Raw genomic sequence first — 16130 nt, 5'->3', positions numbered from 1 at the left:
CGTGCGTGCGTGCGTGCGTGTGAGGAAGTGTCCTTGGCTGAGGCAACATACGAGCTATGAAGCACTCATGTGAATGTGAAGACTGTCTTAAGAAGCATGACGATGTGTTTATAGAACACCATTATAGGAGTGTGAGTGAGTGTGTGTGTGTGTGTGTGTGTGTGTGTGTGTGTGTGTGTGTGTGTGTGTGTGCATATTTGTATACATGTCAATGCAGTTTATACTGAAAGCTTGAGGATGGCATGGAAAAACAAGGTTTACGGCCTAAAGCTGACAGTGTGTGTGTGTGTGTGCATGAAGTGGGCATGTCTGTGTATATGCAGAAGAAAATAATTAAATGTGGAACAAACATAATTTCTCATGATGTTTGGACGATCTGCATAAAGCTTATGATGAGTTGCCCCTGTATGTCGTGTGTGTGTGTGTGTGTGTGTGTGTGTGTGTGTGTGTAATTGAAGGCACAGAAGGTGGAGTTGGAGGCTCAGTCTCTCAGGTCCATGCTCGAGCCGAACAGGGCCACCAGCTGCTCTTCATAGTGGGCGATGTTCCTCTTCATGATCTCTTTACAGGAGCCCAGGAGGCGCTCAAACGCTTGCACGTCTATTACTGTAAGATAAGTTACATCACGTGTCAGCAGAGTATCATTGACTCAAGCTGCTTGGATACATCACATTGCACCACATGACGAGCACTCACAAAGCTCATTTTGTCAATTTATTTTGGTAGCTTTCTACGTTTTTGTTTCATTGCAGGTGGTTTGATAGGACTCTCAGGCCATATTGTGCAGATTTTTTTTTGCAAACAAAGTACTAATTTAATTGACTGTGCTGTTTGACAAAAAGGAGCACTGAGTGAAGATGTAGACCAGGGGTCACCAACGTGGTGCCCGCGGGCACCAGGTAGCCCCCCACGACCACATGAGGTGCCCACAAGCCAGCTTTTCATTCAGGTTTTCAGTTAATAATGAAAGAACAGTAGAAAGAAATGTATTCTGAAATACAAAATGTGAGTTGCGGACATCAGCATTTTGTTAATGTTCTGGTAAAACAAACATATTCGCTTTGTTTGGGTTTAAAATAAGCTCTGAAAATAAATGTTACAAAAATGAGTAGCTCTTGGCCATTTTCATTTTGTAAAAGTAGCTCTCACAAGGAAAAACGTTGGTGACCCCTGATGTAGACCATGGCCAACAAATGTAACGAGTCAAAGATCAGCTACATGACAAGACTGCTATGCTGTTTATAAGTTTTTACTGCAAAAACACAAGTCAAAGATACTACATATAATAAGAGCGACCTACTGGATAAACATCAGTCGAAGACCCTCTATAATACAGGAGCGCTTTCAGGCGCGGATTTAGAGGGGAGTGTGGTGGAGTGTAAAAAATTCTTCCAGGCGATACTAATATCTTCCTGCTTTTCAAGACTGATACCAGATAACTTTTTATTTCTATTATTATTTTTTTAATTTTGGAAAAAAAACTGTACTTTGTGCACGCCTGGAGGTAAGAACAAAAAAACAAAAATTGACAAACATTTGACAGACTGTACCTGTAGATTTGTCCTAACCAAATATAATGACAGCACTGCTAGTAACAAAACAAAACAAAAATAGCGGTGGCCCACAAGTACAAACCGTCGCTCCAAATGGTTTCCGAGCTGACAAACGCTGATATCAACTACAGGTATATGATAAAGGGCTGGTCATCCATTGCCATCATTTCCATGCTGAAATCACAGCCGCTTTAGCCCTCGGGTCGTCTCTGGCAAACTTTTTTTACACTTTTCAAACGCCGCGGCGATAGGAACAAGCCTCAGGCGTCGTAGCGATGTTGGCGTTTCTGTTGGCTGATAAGGTTTGATGTGTTGAACCTCAATGTTTTTTACCCTTTTGAAGGCAGTGTATTAGGGGATCTCCACTGCTACTTTACTGAAACCCCAAAAGCCACTTGACATCAGAAGGCAGCATTCATTAATCTACAACAGTGGAGATGGACTTAAATGCTTACTAAGTTAATTCTATTGACTCTTAAATGGTCTGCATCGAGTCCATTAACTCTTTGAACAACGCTTGAAGGGGACTGCCGCAAAAAAAAAAAGTCAGAAGGAGGAGTATGTTTCGTCTTACCCAAACATTTCACATTGCCCACTGCGTAGGCTGAAGCGGCCCGAGGCTTGTTAGTGACCAAGGCCAGCTCCCCGAAGTACTGACCCCTGCTACAGCGTGCTATCTCCACCTCCGCATTGTCTGCATGGTCCGCCTTTGTCTGCAGGGTGTTAGAGAGAAGCGGAGCAAAGGTTAGCAGCCAGCGAGCGCATCATTTATACCCCCCACCTCACCCCCACCCCCAAGCGAGAGAGGCACTTGGAAACCGAGGAGACTGTCATGATTCCCTGTTGCTAGGCAAAACCTTTTAATGGGCTGTCATTGTCAAAATGCTCCACAGCAAAACTACCTGGGAAGAGTACAATACTGAGCTAATGTGCTAAAATCCACATTGTATCTTCATACGTTGAGGTATTCACAAATGCATTGCCATAGACGGCCACAATGTATACTACGAGACACCTTCTGGATTTTGTCATGTATTCCAGTAAAGGCATGGCAGAGTCACTCTACCTAGTGCAAAATGTGGTAAACTAGTTTAAACAACTGGTTTCATAAAAAAATTTCTAAATTTAATTGGCACATGTTGATATTCAAAAAAATGTTACACATGTTACAAAATGTAAATATATTTAAAAATTGAAGTTAAGAGGATAATGAACGTACTTTACTCTTCATCATGATCTTCACCTCTCCGGATTCAACGATGTAGAAGCAGTCAGCACTGTCTCCCTGTCAAGAAAGAACAGCATTCATGTACCTCCAATATCTTTTATGTCTCCTGTCCCACTTAACTGTAGCATTGTTTTATGTGACACAGTATGTCACAAAAGTGAGCATACCCCTCATATTTCTGTAAATATTTAATTATACAGGGTTCCTGCGGATTTGACATTTAAAAATGTCATACTTTTTGCAGCGTCAGTAAGTAGATGTGTATCATAAGAGCTGCAACAATTAATTGATGAATAGGTGATTAATTATCCAATCTAATTATCCAATTAACTATTTTCGTATTTGGTTTTTTTATTTAAAAAGGTAAATATCCTCTGATTTCACCCTCCATGAAAGCAGACCTATTATCTTTGTTTTTTAGGCAAAACAAGATACCGTATTTTCCGGACTAATAATCACACTTTTTTTATTGGTTTGGCTGGTCCTGACTTATACTCCGGAGCGACTTATATTTATGTTTTTTCACAGTGACATCTGCGAGAGGGTGCTCTAGGCTTGTGTGCCAGAATGTGCTACTCCTATCACTCTTGTACCACTGAAAATTTACAATGTAAACATGTAAACAACTGAGAAAGACGGAACACAAATGCCCCCGAAAAGAAAATTATATTCTGCAGATCACAAGTAAACTAATTATGTTGTTTAGGCTATAGTTATCCGAATAACTGTTAATGTGTTGCGTGAACATACAGTACCATCTATTCACGTTATCTTAACAGACGCCTATTTAGCCTGTTGTTCTCCATTTTATTGTTATTACTGCAACTTTCCTTTCAAGATGAAATGTCTGTTCTTGGTCTCTGATTTTATAAATAAATTTCCCCCCAAAAATGCGACTTACAGTATAGTCCAGTGCGACTTATATATGGTTTTTCTTCATTGTGCATTTTTGGCTGGTGCGACTAATAGTCCAGAAAATACGGTATTCACACATATCAGCTTTGACGTTGGAAAACAGTGATGGATATTTTTGCCTCCCACTGACATGTTTAGGACCAAACAGCTGTCTGTGTTTGATGCATTTGATTTGGTCCATCAAACCTTTATCATCAAAAGAGCCATTTTGCGTCCTCTTCCATCATTGACTGTCTTTGCAGAGAGGGGCATTTCTTTCATTTTCGGAATAATTTCCTGTTTATTTTTTTTAATTCGGAGAAGAGATGCTGTGATTTTTTTATTATTCTTTCATGTATTCTTTATCTGTGAATGGCTTCCCCCTCCTAACACTCTCCAGTGCAGCGAGTCAGCGACAACACAGCTGTAGTTGAGTGTGGAACGTTCATCCACTTCTTGAAAGTATGTTTGCTCTGCTCAACCTTCTGTAGTAGTTTGGAAATAGCTCTCTTATGCCCATCTGCAGTTGGGTACTTAAAAAAAAACAAACAACAACTTTGTGCTTGTTTTGAAAATGTCTTTAAACAATACATTTTTGTTGCTTGCTGATTTCTCACCACATATCAAGTACAGTGCTCCCTTGCTACAACGCGGTTCACTTCACACAGCTTCGCTGTTCCACAGGTTGTTTTTTTATAGCATATGAACACGCATTGTGTTCTGGTCCTGATTCGCTAAGGGAGAACATGCATTGTGTTCTGCGTCCCGATTGGCTAAGGGACTGTAGGGACTGTCTAATTTATATTTACATTATTCGATCGCTAGCAGTATGGCTCTTTAGTGCTGTATGCTTGCAAGTTTTCTCCCGACAAAACTCACAATGTCGACGACATGACTTTAATGTTTTAATATGACATGACTCCTGATGACATTAATGCCCTGATTGATGCCCACTCACAACCGCTGACTGATGAAGACATGGTAGTGATGACGAAGCCACCAACCGAGGATGAGGGAGAAGAGGAAGAAGAGGGCACAAGTGTCAAAGACGAGGAGGATGGACTAACACTTGATCGCTTGGCAACCATGGTGAGAATGGCCAATGAACTTCAGCGAGCTGCACAGGAATGGCACGCTCTGATGTTTCATTCATTAGAGTTCTCAAAAATAATCGAAGGGGGCATATGTTTTTTTGTAAGAATATTCTGGCCCAGAAGAAATAAGCGCGCCAACAACTACCCATAATTATGTTCTTCGGAAAAAGACACCTGCATGCACCAAGGGCTTCAGCGGAAAAAAACGCTACAGCAGAGCCGCACCAGGATGTAGCCGAAGACGCACGGTCAGAGGAACTATAAAATACGCGTGAGTCACTATTAATACTTTCTTATGTGTCCATCCTCGTAGATTGATCAGTAAAATTAAATTTGTTATTTCTAAAAGCTATCATATTTTTCTTTTTATAGGAAAACATTTATAGGCAGCTCTGGATTAAGCGAAAGAAAATGGATGGAGGGACATTTATATATTTATTTCTCAAAGAAATGTTTTGGTCTAAAACAGGTTTTGATCTTTGGTTTCATTCTATAACACAGTAGTGGAATTATTTTTTTTTAATCTACGATGGTTTGAACTTTGAGAGGTTTTACAGCCTTAAGACATATAATAAACCAAAAAACATATCCTGTATACAAAAAACATACTGTAAACAAAAAAACATAACAAACCAAAATCATATCCTGTTGACTAAAAAAAAAAAAAAAGCACTATAAAAAACATATCCTGTGCATGAAAAAAACTTATCCTGTAAGCCAAAAAATATATAATGAACAAAAAAACAAACAAAAAAATCAACTTCTACTACACTAGGGATGCTCACATTTTTTTAGCCTACGAGCTACTTTTAAAATGACCAAGTCCCAAAGATCTACCTACTACTATAAATATAGAAAATATATATATTTACTATATTTATTTTTCAAAAATATGAGTAGGTATTTATATACATTATACATGTATATCAGGAGTGCACGCACTTTCTCAGCATGCAAGTACAAGTCAAAATGATCTACCTCTTTCTATAAAACATATAACATATACAAAATGTAACCAGTAAACTCTGAAATTCCCTTGTAAATATTAATGATTAGTATTTCACATTCACATTTTCAAAGTTTACAGGTAATCAAAGTGTGTATGAGAACGATAACATCAAAACACACCAGTTCACAATTCACACCTCAGACCTTGTAAGACCTAGTCACATGATCCCAGAAGAAAAATGGCTAATTGGGCCCGATTTGTATAGTTTAACATTGGGGGGGGTTGCGGTTTAGACATCAATGGTTGTCCTTTGGGTCATTTCGAGGGGGAAAATCAAATTGACACTGTTATACAAGATGTACACTTACGAGTTTACATTGTCTGAAAGTGTTGCTTCTTTAGTGTTGAAAAGAGATCAAATATTTGCAGATATATGCGTTGTGTGCTCACTTTTGTGTGATACTGTGTATGGCAGCTATTATGTTGGACAAGTGCAGCGTTACATTGTATATGTAAAAAGTAGATAAGTGCACCACAGCTTTTCTTGGAGCCACATACACTGTCATAGACAGGCGTGGACAAACACAGCTCATTAACATTACAGCTACAGACAAAACGGTGTGCTTACCGTCAGGCTTACTCAAAGCACATTTAAACTTTCTAAATTCCAGAATCAGGATTGGCCACCCCATTTCCAACATACTATTGTGCTAGCTCTCTGATTTATTTAAAAGTGTTGTAAAATAGTATAATATAAGACCTTCAACGTGTATTGCATGAGCTTAAATGTGGGGGCTTACCTGTGTGATGATGCGTTCACCATCTGAGAACTGCTTTGCCCCTAATACATCCACTATTTTCATCCTCTCTGTTGCCTGCACAGAAATTAAGTGAGATAGAACAAATATTGAGATGTCGCAATCTTTGAGCCTCTCTCTCGCAAACATTGAACCGACCTCCAGGGATTTGAGTAAGGGCACAGACTCAATGAAGGACTCGTACATCCTCCTCTTCTTGGCATTGTTCTTCACAATGAGTCTACGGAATGTGGCACGATCCTACAAAGGAGGTAAAAAAACAAAACAAAGACAAATAACATTTCCGGAAGGGGATTATCCAAAGTATTTTCCGTTGTTTGGCCACTGGAGGGAGCAGTCGCGCAGAGCAGCGCCTCCATTCATGGAGAATTGGAAGTTCATTCTTCAGATTAGTAGTGGGCATGACAGTCAGCGTATTACTATGATGTCAATAGCACTAGCAGCATCTAATGTGCTGACAACATTATCCCACTAGAATAAAATGTGAGACTCCAGATGGGTGTTTTTGTATGATGCTTAAATATTGGTGTATTTAGATGTTCTTACCAGCCCCCACAGAGCTCCCTCCTGGGTGGCAATGATAGTAGCAGCACGAGGTGTGTTGTACATGAGTGCCAGCTCTCCGAAGCTGCCCTTATTGTCATACTGACCCACACATGTTCCTGACACCACGATGTCATAGATGCCTCTGGAGAGTGAATGACAGAAGAGAATCGGTTAGAAACATCAAATCAATTAATGCACATTAAAAGGAACATGATTCATCACATGAGGCCAAAAGCTCAAGTGAACAGTATTAACCTTATTGGGCCTCAGAACTAACAAGCACAAATTCAGTACATAAGCATAATCATTTTAAAGGACACCAGAAATCTAAATATTACTGTATGGCTCTCTGTATGGCTCAGGCTTTAAATATCTGACCTTTTAATTTCTCTTGAACACGTACTTGCTGCTCCCATGGTCAAATCTAAAAATGGCAGTTGGCTCATATGGTAATAATGACATTCCACAGCTAATCATGTGATTATTACAGCGCATAAGTAAAGATACCTTTAAGACAGATGACCCAAATTCACTTCAGTTGTTAAATTTAAGAACCGACCAGCTCTTACAGAAGTTTAATGAGTAACTAGATGCTTACCATTAGAGGTATTCATAACTACATGTTTTTTTGCCTCACTCCCATTTCTTCTTTTTGCATTTTGAAGCTCAACTTAAAACCTCCTTAAGATCCAACAGTGCAAAATGTAAATTCTTGCAATTTTTCACCAGATCGTAATCAGCAGCATAAAACCCTGATCCCATCCCTAATAATAATAATAATAATAATAATAATAATAATAATAATAATAATAATAATAATAATAATAATTAATAATGCAATTTTTCCATTAATATGTCACATTTCACTCTGTAAAGTTGTGGAATTGCCGTTTGTGACATGTATTTTCTCTATTTTTATTATTATTATTTTTTAATAGTCTTGTCGGGCCGATCCAGATCCTTTAAAAAAATAAAAATAAAAATAAAAATAAAAATAAAAATAAAAATAAAAATAAAAATAAAAATAAAAATAAAAATAAAAATAAAAATAAAAATAATGTTTTGTTACAAACATGAATTTGTGGAATTGAATATGTTTATGAAAATAGCTCTTTAAGCATTAAAAATAATGCAACCAAAGTATTGCTGAATTTACTTTATTACACAGCATGACCAGCAATATTGTTTGGCTTTTGTAACAAAACTCTGTGAGGCAGGTCCCTAATCCAATAAAAAACACAATTAATGTCCATCCGATAAAATGGGCTTGCAAAATACTTTGAGTAGGATTAATCATTTGACATGGTTATAGATCATTTGTGGTGTGATTTAGAATATATGATTTTTTTTTAACAAATTTTCTTAGGGCCTTACGAAATCAGTTTTATTACATTTTTTTCATTTTCCACTTATTTTACCAGCATAGAGTGTGTGATACTTGGGTTAGTGAATAAAATGTCTATGAATGAAAGGCAAAATCCTTATATTTATCGATGCAATACATCACTGGCACATTTCTTTTAGTAATTCAGAAATGGATGCAGCTTGGCCATCTTTTCTAATGCTATGTCAGCCTTAACACATGTTGCTACAAAATCTTTAACAAACTGTAATTGTGGTTAAGGAAGACATAGTCACAGATGTAATTCCAATCACGTTATTAAAGTAAGATATTTTTATGACAGTCTTATTTTTTTGACACAATTAGACACATGCGACAAAGAGTGCTCTTATTTTGAAGTGTTGTTGTGTGTGTTGAGACTGGCAATTGACGTTGATAGGAGCTGGGTGCAAGAATAAATGACGAAGTGGTGAAACACAACACGTTGAAAATATACTCATCCAGTCTGAGTCGCACGCACACTGCACTGCTAAACTAAGCTAAACCCAGTAGCTTCCATTCACACTCCATAACAGAGGAGCTATGGAGCTGAATACCCAATGTTCAACGTGAAGTTAACTTCACCACGGTGCACAGTGGACATGTCTGCACTGTGGTGTTGCATTTTTGTCTTCTTGCGAGTGAAGGGAGTCGAGTGGCAACCAGCTTTGAGGAGCATTACTCCACCTACCATGTTGGAGTGTGGCTCAGAGTTACGAACGTTATATGGCAACCGGATCGGCCCGATCTTGTGGCGGAAGCCGATAATACCCAATCTTCAAAATACAGTGGATCGGCAGCCGATCCCGAAGATCGGGACATCCCTAATATATACATATACACATATATTAGGGATCAACTTACAATAAAAAAACGGTATACATATATTTAACGACATATCTTTGTGTTTGTATTAGTATCAAGGTTTGTGCTTTTTGTACCTACATTATGGTTTTTGCTGTATTTTTATGCTTTTGCTGAGTTTTTGTTTTATTTCTGCAATGAGCCACGTTCCGCAGATGACCCCAGGCCACACTTTGGACACCCATGTGTCTTTTGTGAACCAGTGATTGCTGGTGCTCTGCCTAACTAAGCTAACCCAGCAAGATGAGTTTTCAAGTTTTTTCGCCGACGTAGCCAGTGTTGCAGGTGTCCGCTTCAACATGTTTAGTTGGAGAGGGGGCCAGTTAGTGTTTGCGAGGAAATGCCGCCATCAATGAACGGTTCACTAGGGCAATATTTCCCTTCACAAACGTTACTTCTCCTCACGATGACAGCATTTCATTCACACTGCCTTGTTCAAGACAGTAGCTCCACCTGGTGTTTAAACTAAGTACAATCAAACCTGTCTTAGCGGCCACCTGCCTATAGCAGCCACTGAAAAATCCCCCGCGGCAAATTTACATGTTATAGACCCTGTGTATAGCAGTCACCTGTCCAATGCGGCCAGCGGCCACCCATTTTGTCTCCCTTGGTCAATATCTGACCGCATATAGCGGCCAAATTACCGACTCAAGTAGAAGCTTCATGCACGAAAAAGTTTTGTAATCAATGAAGCCATCGTGTGTAGACTTTAATTACTGAGTCCTAGCTCAGTCACAATCATTCACAAGATCCACACAAACTGTCAGTTGTTCCACATTAAAAATCCATCTTCTTTTGAGCTTGCTATTTCCTGGTCAAACATGTAACTTTAAGAGCATTAGCACCAAAACATTACCGCAAAGTAGGCTGGGAACAGGACGTGCTCCCAGCGACGCTACAATAAAAAAAAAACATAAGCAAGCATGCATGCGAGCTCGGGAGCTGAGTTCGGTTGTACTTAATTGAAGTATTTTAGAATGTACTCACGTTATTTTTCATCAATCCTCATCCACAAATCCATCAAAGTCCTCATCTTCTATATTCGACACAAAAAAAGCCGTCTTCTTTTCTGTTTGTTTGTCTGTTAACTTGTCAGTGTTATTCAGCTCCGAAGCAAAGAAGGAAACTTCTCCTGTTGCTTCAGCAGTTCAGAACACACACACACATCTCTCAGCATCGTCTCTCCTTCCTGCTTGCCCACAAGGCAAAGGTTAAACAAGTCCCACTACATAGCTGTCTAGGCAATGCCTGTAACAAGTGACACCGTTTATTTCCTGGTGTGAGACAATGTGCACTGGTCAATACTGTAATGCCCCTTGCTGTGGGGAAGGAGAGACTCACGTCGCGGATGCACTTTAATGGCTTTATTAACAGCAGAGAACACTGCAGGACTTCACATCGACGCCAACATAAACAGACTTCCCAACTCTCTTGAAACTCACAGCTAGCACTGAGCCTAGCTCTCCTGCTCGGGACGCCCACCGTCACTTCCCGTCACTTCCTGATGAACTAAAGCTGTAATGACACTCTGCCGTATAAAAAGTAAAATATTAAAAACAAGCGTAAGACATTACTAGCACAGCTTTGTTCTGTGGGTCATGGATAATAAAGGTCAACACTGCACACCTTGTGCAGAAAAAAAACAAGGAAAACAAAGTATTAGAGAGTGTGTATGCAGACGGAAAGATCACAATCAGTCTTGTGCTGCGCTGATGAGTAATTAGAGGCCATAGTGGGAAACAATAACCTTGAAAACTCTGGCGGTTCTTCCATTGTTCACTGATGTCCTCCACATTTTAAGTCAGGGGTGTCAAACTCAATTGCACAGGGGTCCAAAACGCAAAGCCTACTTTAGGTTGTGGGCTGAACTGGACATTAGACCCCAACCCAACCCCCAACTTTGTATCTTTCTTATTATTTATCCTGAAATGTTCAACACTTGTATATTTCTACATATTCCAAGTATTAAAAACCTGAAAACCTTCTTGGCCTTTTACCGACATAATTGGTGAACGAACCACACTCATATGTACTGTATCATCAGTGCACACACACAGATGCTTGTTTGAAGTTGTGAACATGACAGGACATGCCCCAATAAACCAGGCTAAAAAAATGGTAGTCGGTATGGTCAAACAGAAAATGTCTCATTAGCACTGACAACTAGATAAGCAAGCAGCTTACACACCTTTTATCCCGGTTCCGCACATGCGCAGTGCCGGTATTGGAACATACAATATAATGCATCCCCTGTGGTTGCGTTTTCAGGTTCAGACAAAATGCGCATGACAGCTGGTGAATGTGTTGTGGAAATACTTTTTCTGTCCATCCACAATCCTTGTGAGACAAACACGTCTCTCTTTTGTGTGCGTTCTAAAGATATAAAAAAAAAAAGAGGCAGCTCAATAATACATGTAATGAGGTACACCTATTCCGCCTATGAAACCTGCCATTAAAACCCCTCCAAAAACTAACAACAATGTCTTATTGTTTTATTTACATGCTGTGAACATGTAGTAACAGGCACATTCATGATAACATGTAATACTTACAGTATTTTGGTCAATTTTAAGCATGATCGAAACTTGCTTCCTGGGCGCATTGATTTCACATAGCAACATAGAAACGAACGCTACACCTCGCACTAACGTTTCTAAAATAAAATAATAATAAAAAAAAGCAGCAATGGTGAAACGTAGAATTACAACTGCATCTGCTTGGATATCACCACAGCTGTTGAGCTGAAAAAAGGCAACCGCCAAGCGACGAGCGACGCTGGGAACACCGAGGTAGCTTGGACTACAAGGCGTACAGTGTGCGTAGAGCACTTCACGTGCGGTTCCAATCCTGCCTGCACTTCCCTATTACGTGTATTATCATTCACAGTAGCAATGCTATAGTTCAGTCTGATTGGCTGCCCTGTCCTTGCGAGACAGCTTTTCTCGGGAAATATCATCACATTTTAATCTCGTAAGATCTTGTCACATGATTTGTGCTGATATCAGATCGGATTGATAGCGGTATCGACCAATACTCAGGGCTGCAATATCAGTATTGTATCTGAAGTGAAAAATTGTAATGGGACATCCCTAGTAAGAATATTCATGGAAAAACGTGCAATCTACCGCTCAATGACATAGAAGTTGTCCCCATCGTCTCCCTGGTCAATCACGTGCTCTTGGGGCTGCACCAGTAATTCAAACATTGCGTCCAGCACCTCAGAGAACTGCTCCTGGATCGGGGGACAGAAGAAAGAAGCGCATCAAAAAACAAGCAGCAACAGTAGAGTTAAACAAGAAGCTGAAAATGGCATCATGCGAGGAAGGCTCCTCAAGGGAGGCTAGCTAAAACTAGCTGATCCCAGACAGGAAAGTGTGTAAGGGAACAGAGATAAACCACTTTATGTTTCATAAGAATATGCAATCTCAAGACAACCATGCTGCTGTCCCTGGGGTGCAAGTTCAACATGTCAGAAATGTATCATTGTGATGCCACTGCGGTTCAAAATGGGAAAAGAAATCTCATTGGTGAATAAATCAAGGGTAGTGGCTTTTCCGGGATTTATGGAAAATCCCACACCTAGTCGGATAGCAAAGGATTCGCTACGGCATTGATGATGGCGCACACAATGAGAGCTTGTGTTCACAGGCTAAGAAGGACTAGCATTTTCTCACCATCCTTTGCATTATTTTACCTGGTCCAGTGTTTTGAAGAGCAGGATGTCCCGACAAGCCTCCTGAAGTCTACAGCGCTGTTCATCTGTTTTTGGGTGAACCACTCTGGGTTCTGTGTCCTCATCATCCTCATCTGGGTTGAACGCCTCCGCACACACTGGAGAGAAGGAAATAAAAACATTTGATGAGTTGTCACTGGAATACACAATATCATTTGCTCTAGGAGAAAAGAAAGCTTGAGAAAAACACAGGATCTTTCACTGAAGATTAGCTCCCATAGTGAATATGCAGTTACAACAAACTGCCTTTCATATGGGAAATAAAGCTAATTAGGCCATTCTGTAAAGTCTTCAACTAGTACTTGTATACATATAGTCAGCTGACATCTTGCAATAACACCACTAGCATAAAGAGACATTTACACAATGCATTCATACATGCATGTCATTTAGAAACAACGATCAACCTCACTTCCATGTTTATAGCACATAGTAGCTCATGACAGTCAGGACACTCACATTTCCGCAAGGAGTTCTATTACAGTATATTGTGCTCACATTTTTTCAGCCTGCGAGCTACTTTTAAAATAACATATACTTCCTACGATAAACGTAGAGACTATATATATTTAGTGTATTTATAAATACGCGTATTTATGTACATTGTACATATATATCAGTAAGCTTGCAGTAGTTCGCCAGCTGATTTTGAGTAGCTCACCAAAGACTATTTGCTTCAACTCGGACTGCAGCTATCAAATATTTCAGTAATCGAGTATTCTAAGTAAAAAATTTTCGATTCATCGAGTAATTGGAAAAAACATTTTTGCTTAGTGAAAGAGCAATTATAAATAAACAAGAGAAAATAAAACATTTCACTAAATAATGAACGACCAATTGGTAAAATCTTTTTAGATAATCAACCGTTTTATTTCTTAAATTCACATTTTGCATAGGAACAAACTACAGTATTTTCTTGGGTCTGATCGACTACTTGGTGCTTTTGTTGGTGAATTTATCCATCCCAGACTCCAGACTATTTACTGGAAAAGGAGAGGAATAATAATTCGGGGTAATAATGTGGTGGTGGGCTGCATGGGACTGCCACGGCTGCTGCGTCTGCAATTCTTTTTATTATGACAAATAACATTTTTTTTATGGCTTATTTATTTATTAACTTATTTATTTAACGTTTTTCAACAACCAGCAGAACATGAACCAAGAACATTGCAAAACTGTTCATTTAATGGCAGTTGCTGAGAGCACTTAAAAATGTCTCTGTTACTTGACCTATTTAGTCCAATCGTACTGTGTGACTATTAGTACAAAAGTGCTTTGTACTTTCACATTTTGTACTGTTTGCCACAAACCTAAATTTAATTTGATGCCTGTTTTAGAGTAAAACTAATACATGGGAAATGAACTGTTGGATAATATATTTTTTGTTCTAAAAAACACAATTAACAAAATAAAATAATTCAAATATTTTTGTTATAGAAATGTGTGGAGTATAAAGAGTATAAAGTGAGAGTCCAGGGTTATGATATCACAGGTGTATCTAACATGCAGCACCATTAAATCTACTTTGACAAAAAGAAAGGAGAGGTGAGCTATTTTACATGACTGCCAACATTTAATTGTAGTTTATCTACAAAGTGCATCTCCATGTGTTCATTTGTCATTAAATACAGGTGTCATGTTTGAATGGAGCACTTATAAAACTACTAAGAGGTGAAGCAAATATTCTTTGGTGAACTACTTGACGTCAGCTGGTGAACTACTGCTAGCATACAAGCTACCTGTTGGAGACCCCTGTGATAGCATCACTGTCTAAAGCTGGACACACTACGTGTTTGTTGAATAACTCAGACACACATCTAGTGTTTTGAAGACAAGCCATAAGTATTATGATAATCAAGACAGTGACGCTTTTAAGTGACGCTTTATAAAGTAAGTTAGCATGAATGGGACAGCCACTTCAGGCTCGCTCGTGATCTAGCTAGCTACCGCCAGAGAGGCAGTGCAAATGGGTAAAAGACACCAGAAAGTTGAATGAGATTGAAACGTGAGCGATCACATACGCTGTCATAGATAGGCTTCACATGTGACAAGCTATTGTCAACTGGCGACACACACTACGGCAGAGGTCACCAACGTGGTGCCCGCGGGCACCAGGTAGCCCCCCACGACCACATAAGGTGTCCGCAGGCCTGCTTTTCATTCATGTTTTCAGTTAATAATGTGACAACACTAGAAAGAAAAGTATTCTGAAACATAAAATGTGAGTTGTGGATACCAGCATTTTGTGAATGTTTTGGTAAAACAAGCATATTTTATCTTTTTGGGTTGAAATAAGGTATGAAAATCATTTCTACAAAAATGAGTAGCTCGTGGCCCTTTTTCATTTTCTAAAAGTAGCTATCGCAAGAAAAAACGTTGGTGACCCCTGGACTACGAACTATTATTTATTTGCACGATAATAAGGAACCAACACAGTGAATGTCAACACAAGACCCAGGTGCAGACACTACAGACAGACGATTGAAATTTCCAGTGCACCTTATCATGCAGAGCGCCGTATGTGTGTACCGAGTTCCAAAATATGTAAATGTTGGTGTGTGACTTTTATGAGCGCTCCGCTCGACTGACTGGGAGCGTCTCCTGCCGACATGCTGCTTGTATAGAGGAAAGGGATGTGGACGTGACTGAGGACGCTAAAGGCACGCCCCATTAGTTATATAAGTAGATTTCATGAAATGGTGCCATCTATCTATCCGGGCAAGGACTACCGTGGCGCAGCAACATTCAGCGGATTACAAGGAAAGCTGGCCATCTTCCGCTCCGACTGCAGTAAAAACATTGCAGACAACTAATACCCAACTACCTACATCACCAGCATGGACGACGTGCCGCTCACTTTCGACATCACACACAACGGGGCATGAGAATTCGGATTTTACTGTTGTGCTTGGTTGCCATGGTAATGGACAGAGGAAGAAAAGTTTCCAGCCGGACAAATCAAAGGGGCTGGAAGAATGATTGCCTGAGTGACGTGTACGGAAAGAGACCGGATGTTTTTTTCCACACACATCACAAGTGCAGCAAATTAACTTGGGAGCTTAACATCATT

At 39.5% G+C, this 16130-nt stretch overlaps 1 protein-coding gene across 5 annotated transcripts in view; it reads right to left on the bottom strand.

Annotated features, from left to right (window-relative positions):
• Positions 1–105: 105 nt before the first annotated feature.
• The window catches only part of prkar2aa (protein kinase, cAMP-dependent, regulatory, type II, alpha A), a 64580-nt gene continuing 48555 nt past the window's right edge, over positions 106–16130 (bottom strand). For all 5 annotated transcript variants that reach the window (XM_054768086.1, XM_054768076.1, XM_054768102.1 and 2 more), the window contains exons 4-11: positions 13022–13158; positions 12453–12559; positions 7083–7224; positions 6675–6776; positions 6519–6593; positions 2773–2838; positions 2128–2266; positions 106–606 (exon numbers count right to left, since the gene is read on the bottom strand). In XM_054768086.1, the coding sequence (XP_054624061.1) occupies positions 482–606; positions 2128–2266; positions 2773–2838; positions 6519–6593; positions 6675–6776; positions 7083–7224; positions 12453–12559; positions 13022–13158 (893 nt within the window). In that variant the 3' untranslated portion in view covers positions 106–481. The remainder of the gene's footprint in view (positions 607–2127; positions 2267–2772; positions 2839–6518; positions 6594–6674; positions 6777–7082; positions 7225–12452; positions 12560–13021; positions 13159–16130) is intronic.

Source organism: Dunckerocampus dactyliophorus, chromosome 1 (genome assembly GCF_027744805.1).
Source record: "Dunckerocampus dactyliophorus isolate RoL2022-P2 chromosome 1, RoL_Ddac_1.1, whole genome shotgun sequence".
In the NCBI taxonomy this organism is placed as follows: Eukaryota; Metazoa; Chordata; class Actinopteri; order Syngnathiformes; family Syngnathidae; genus Dunckerocampus; species Dunckerocampus dactyliophorus.
The sequence above is the reverse complement of the archived record's forward strand: the minus strand, read 5'-3'. Positions and strand labels throughout refer to the sequence as shown.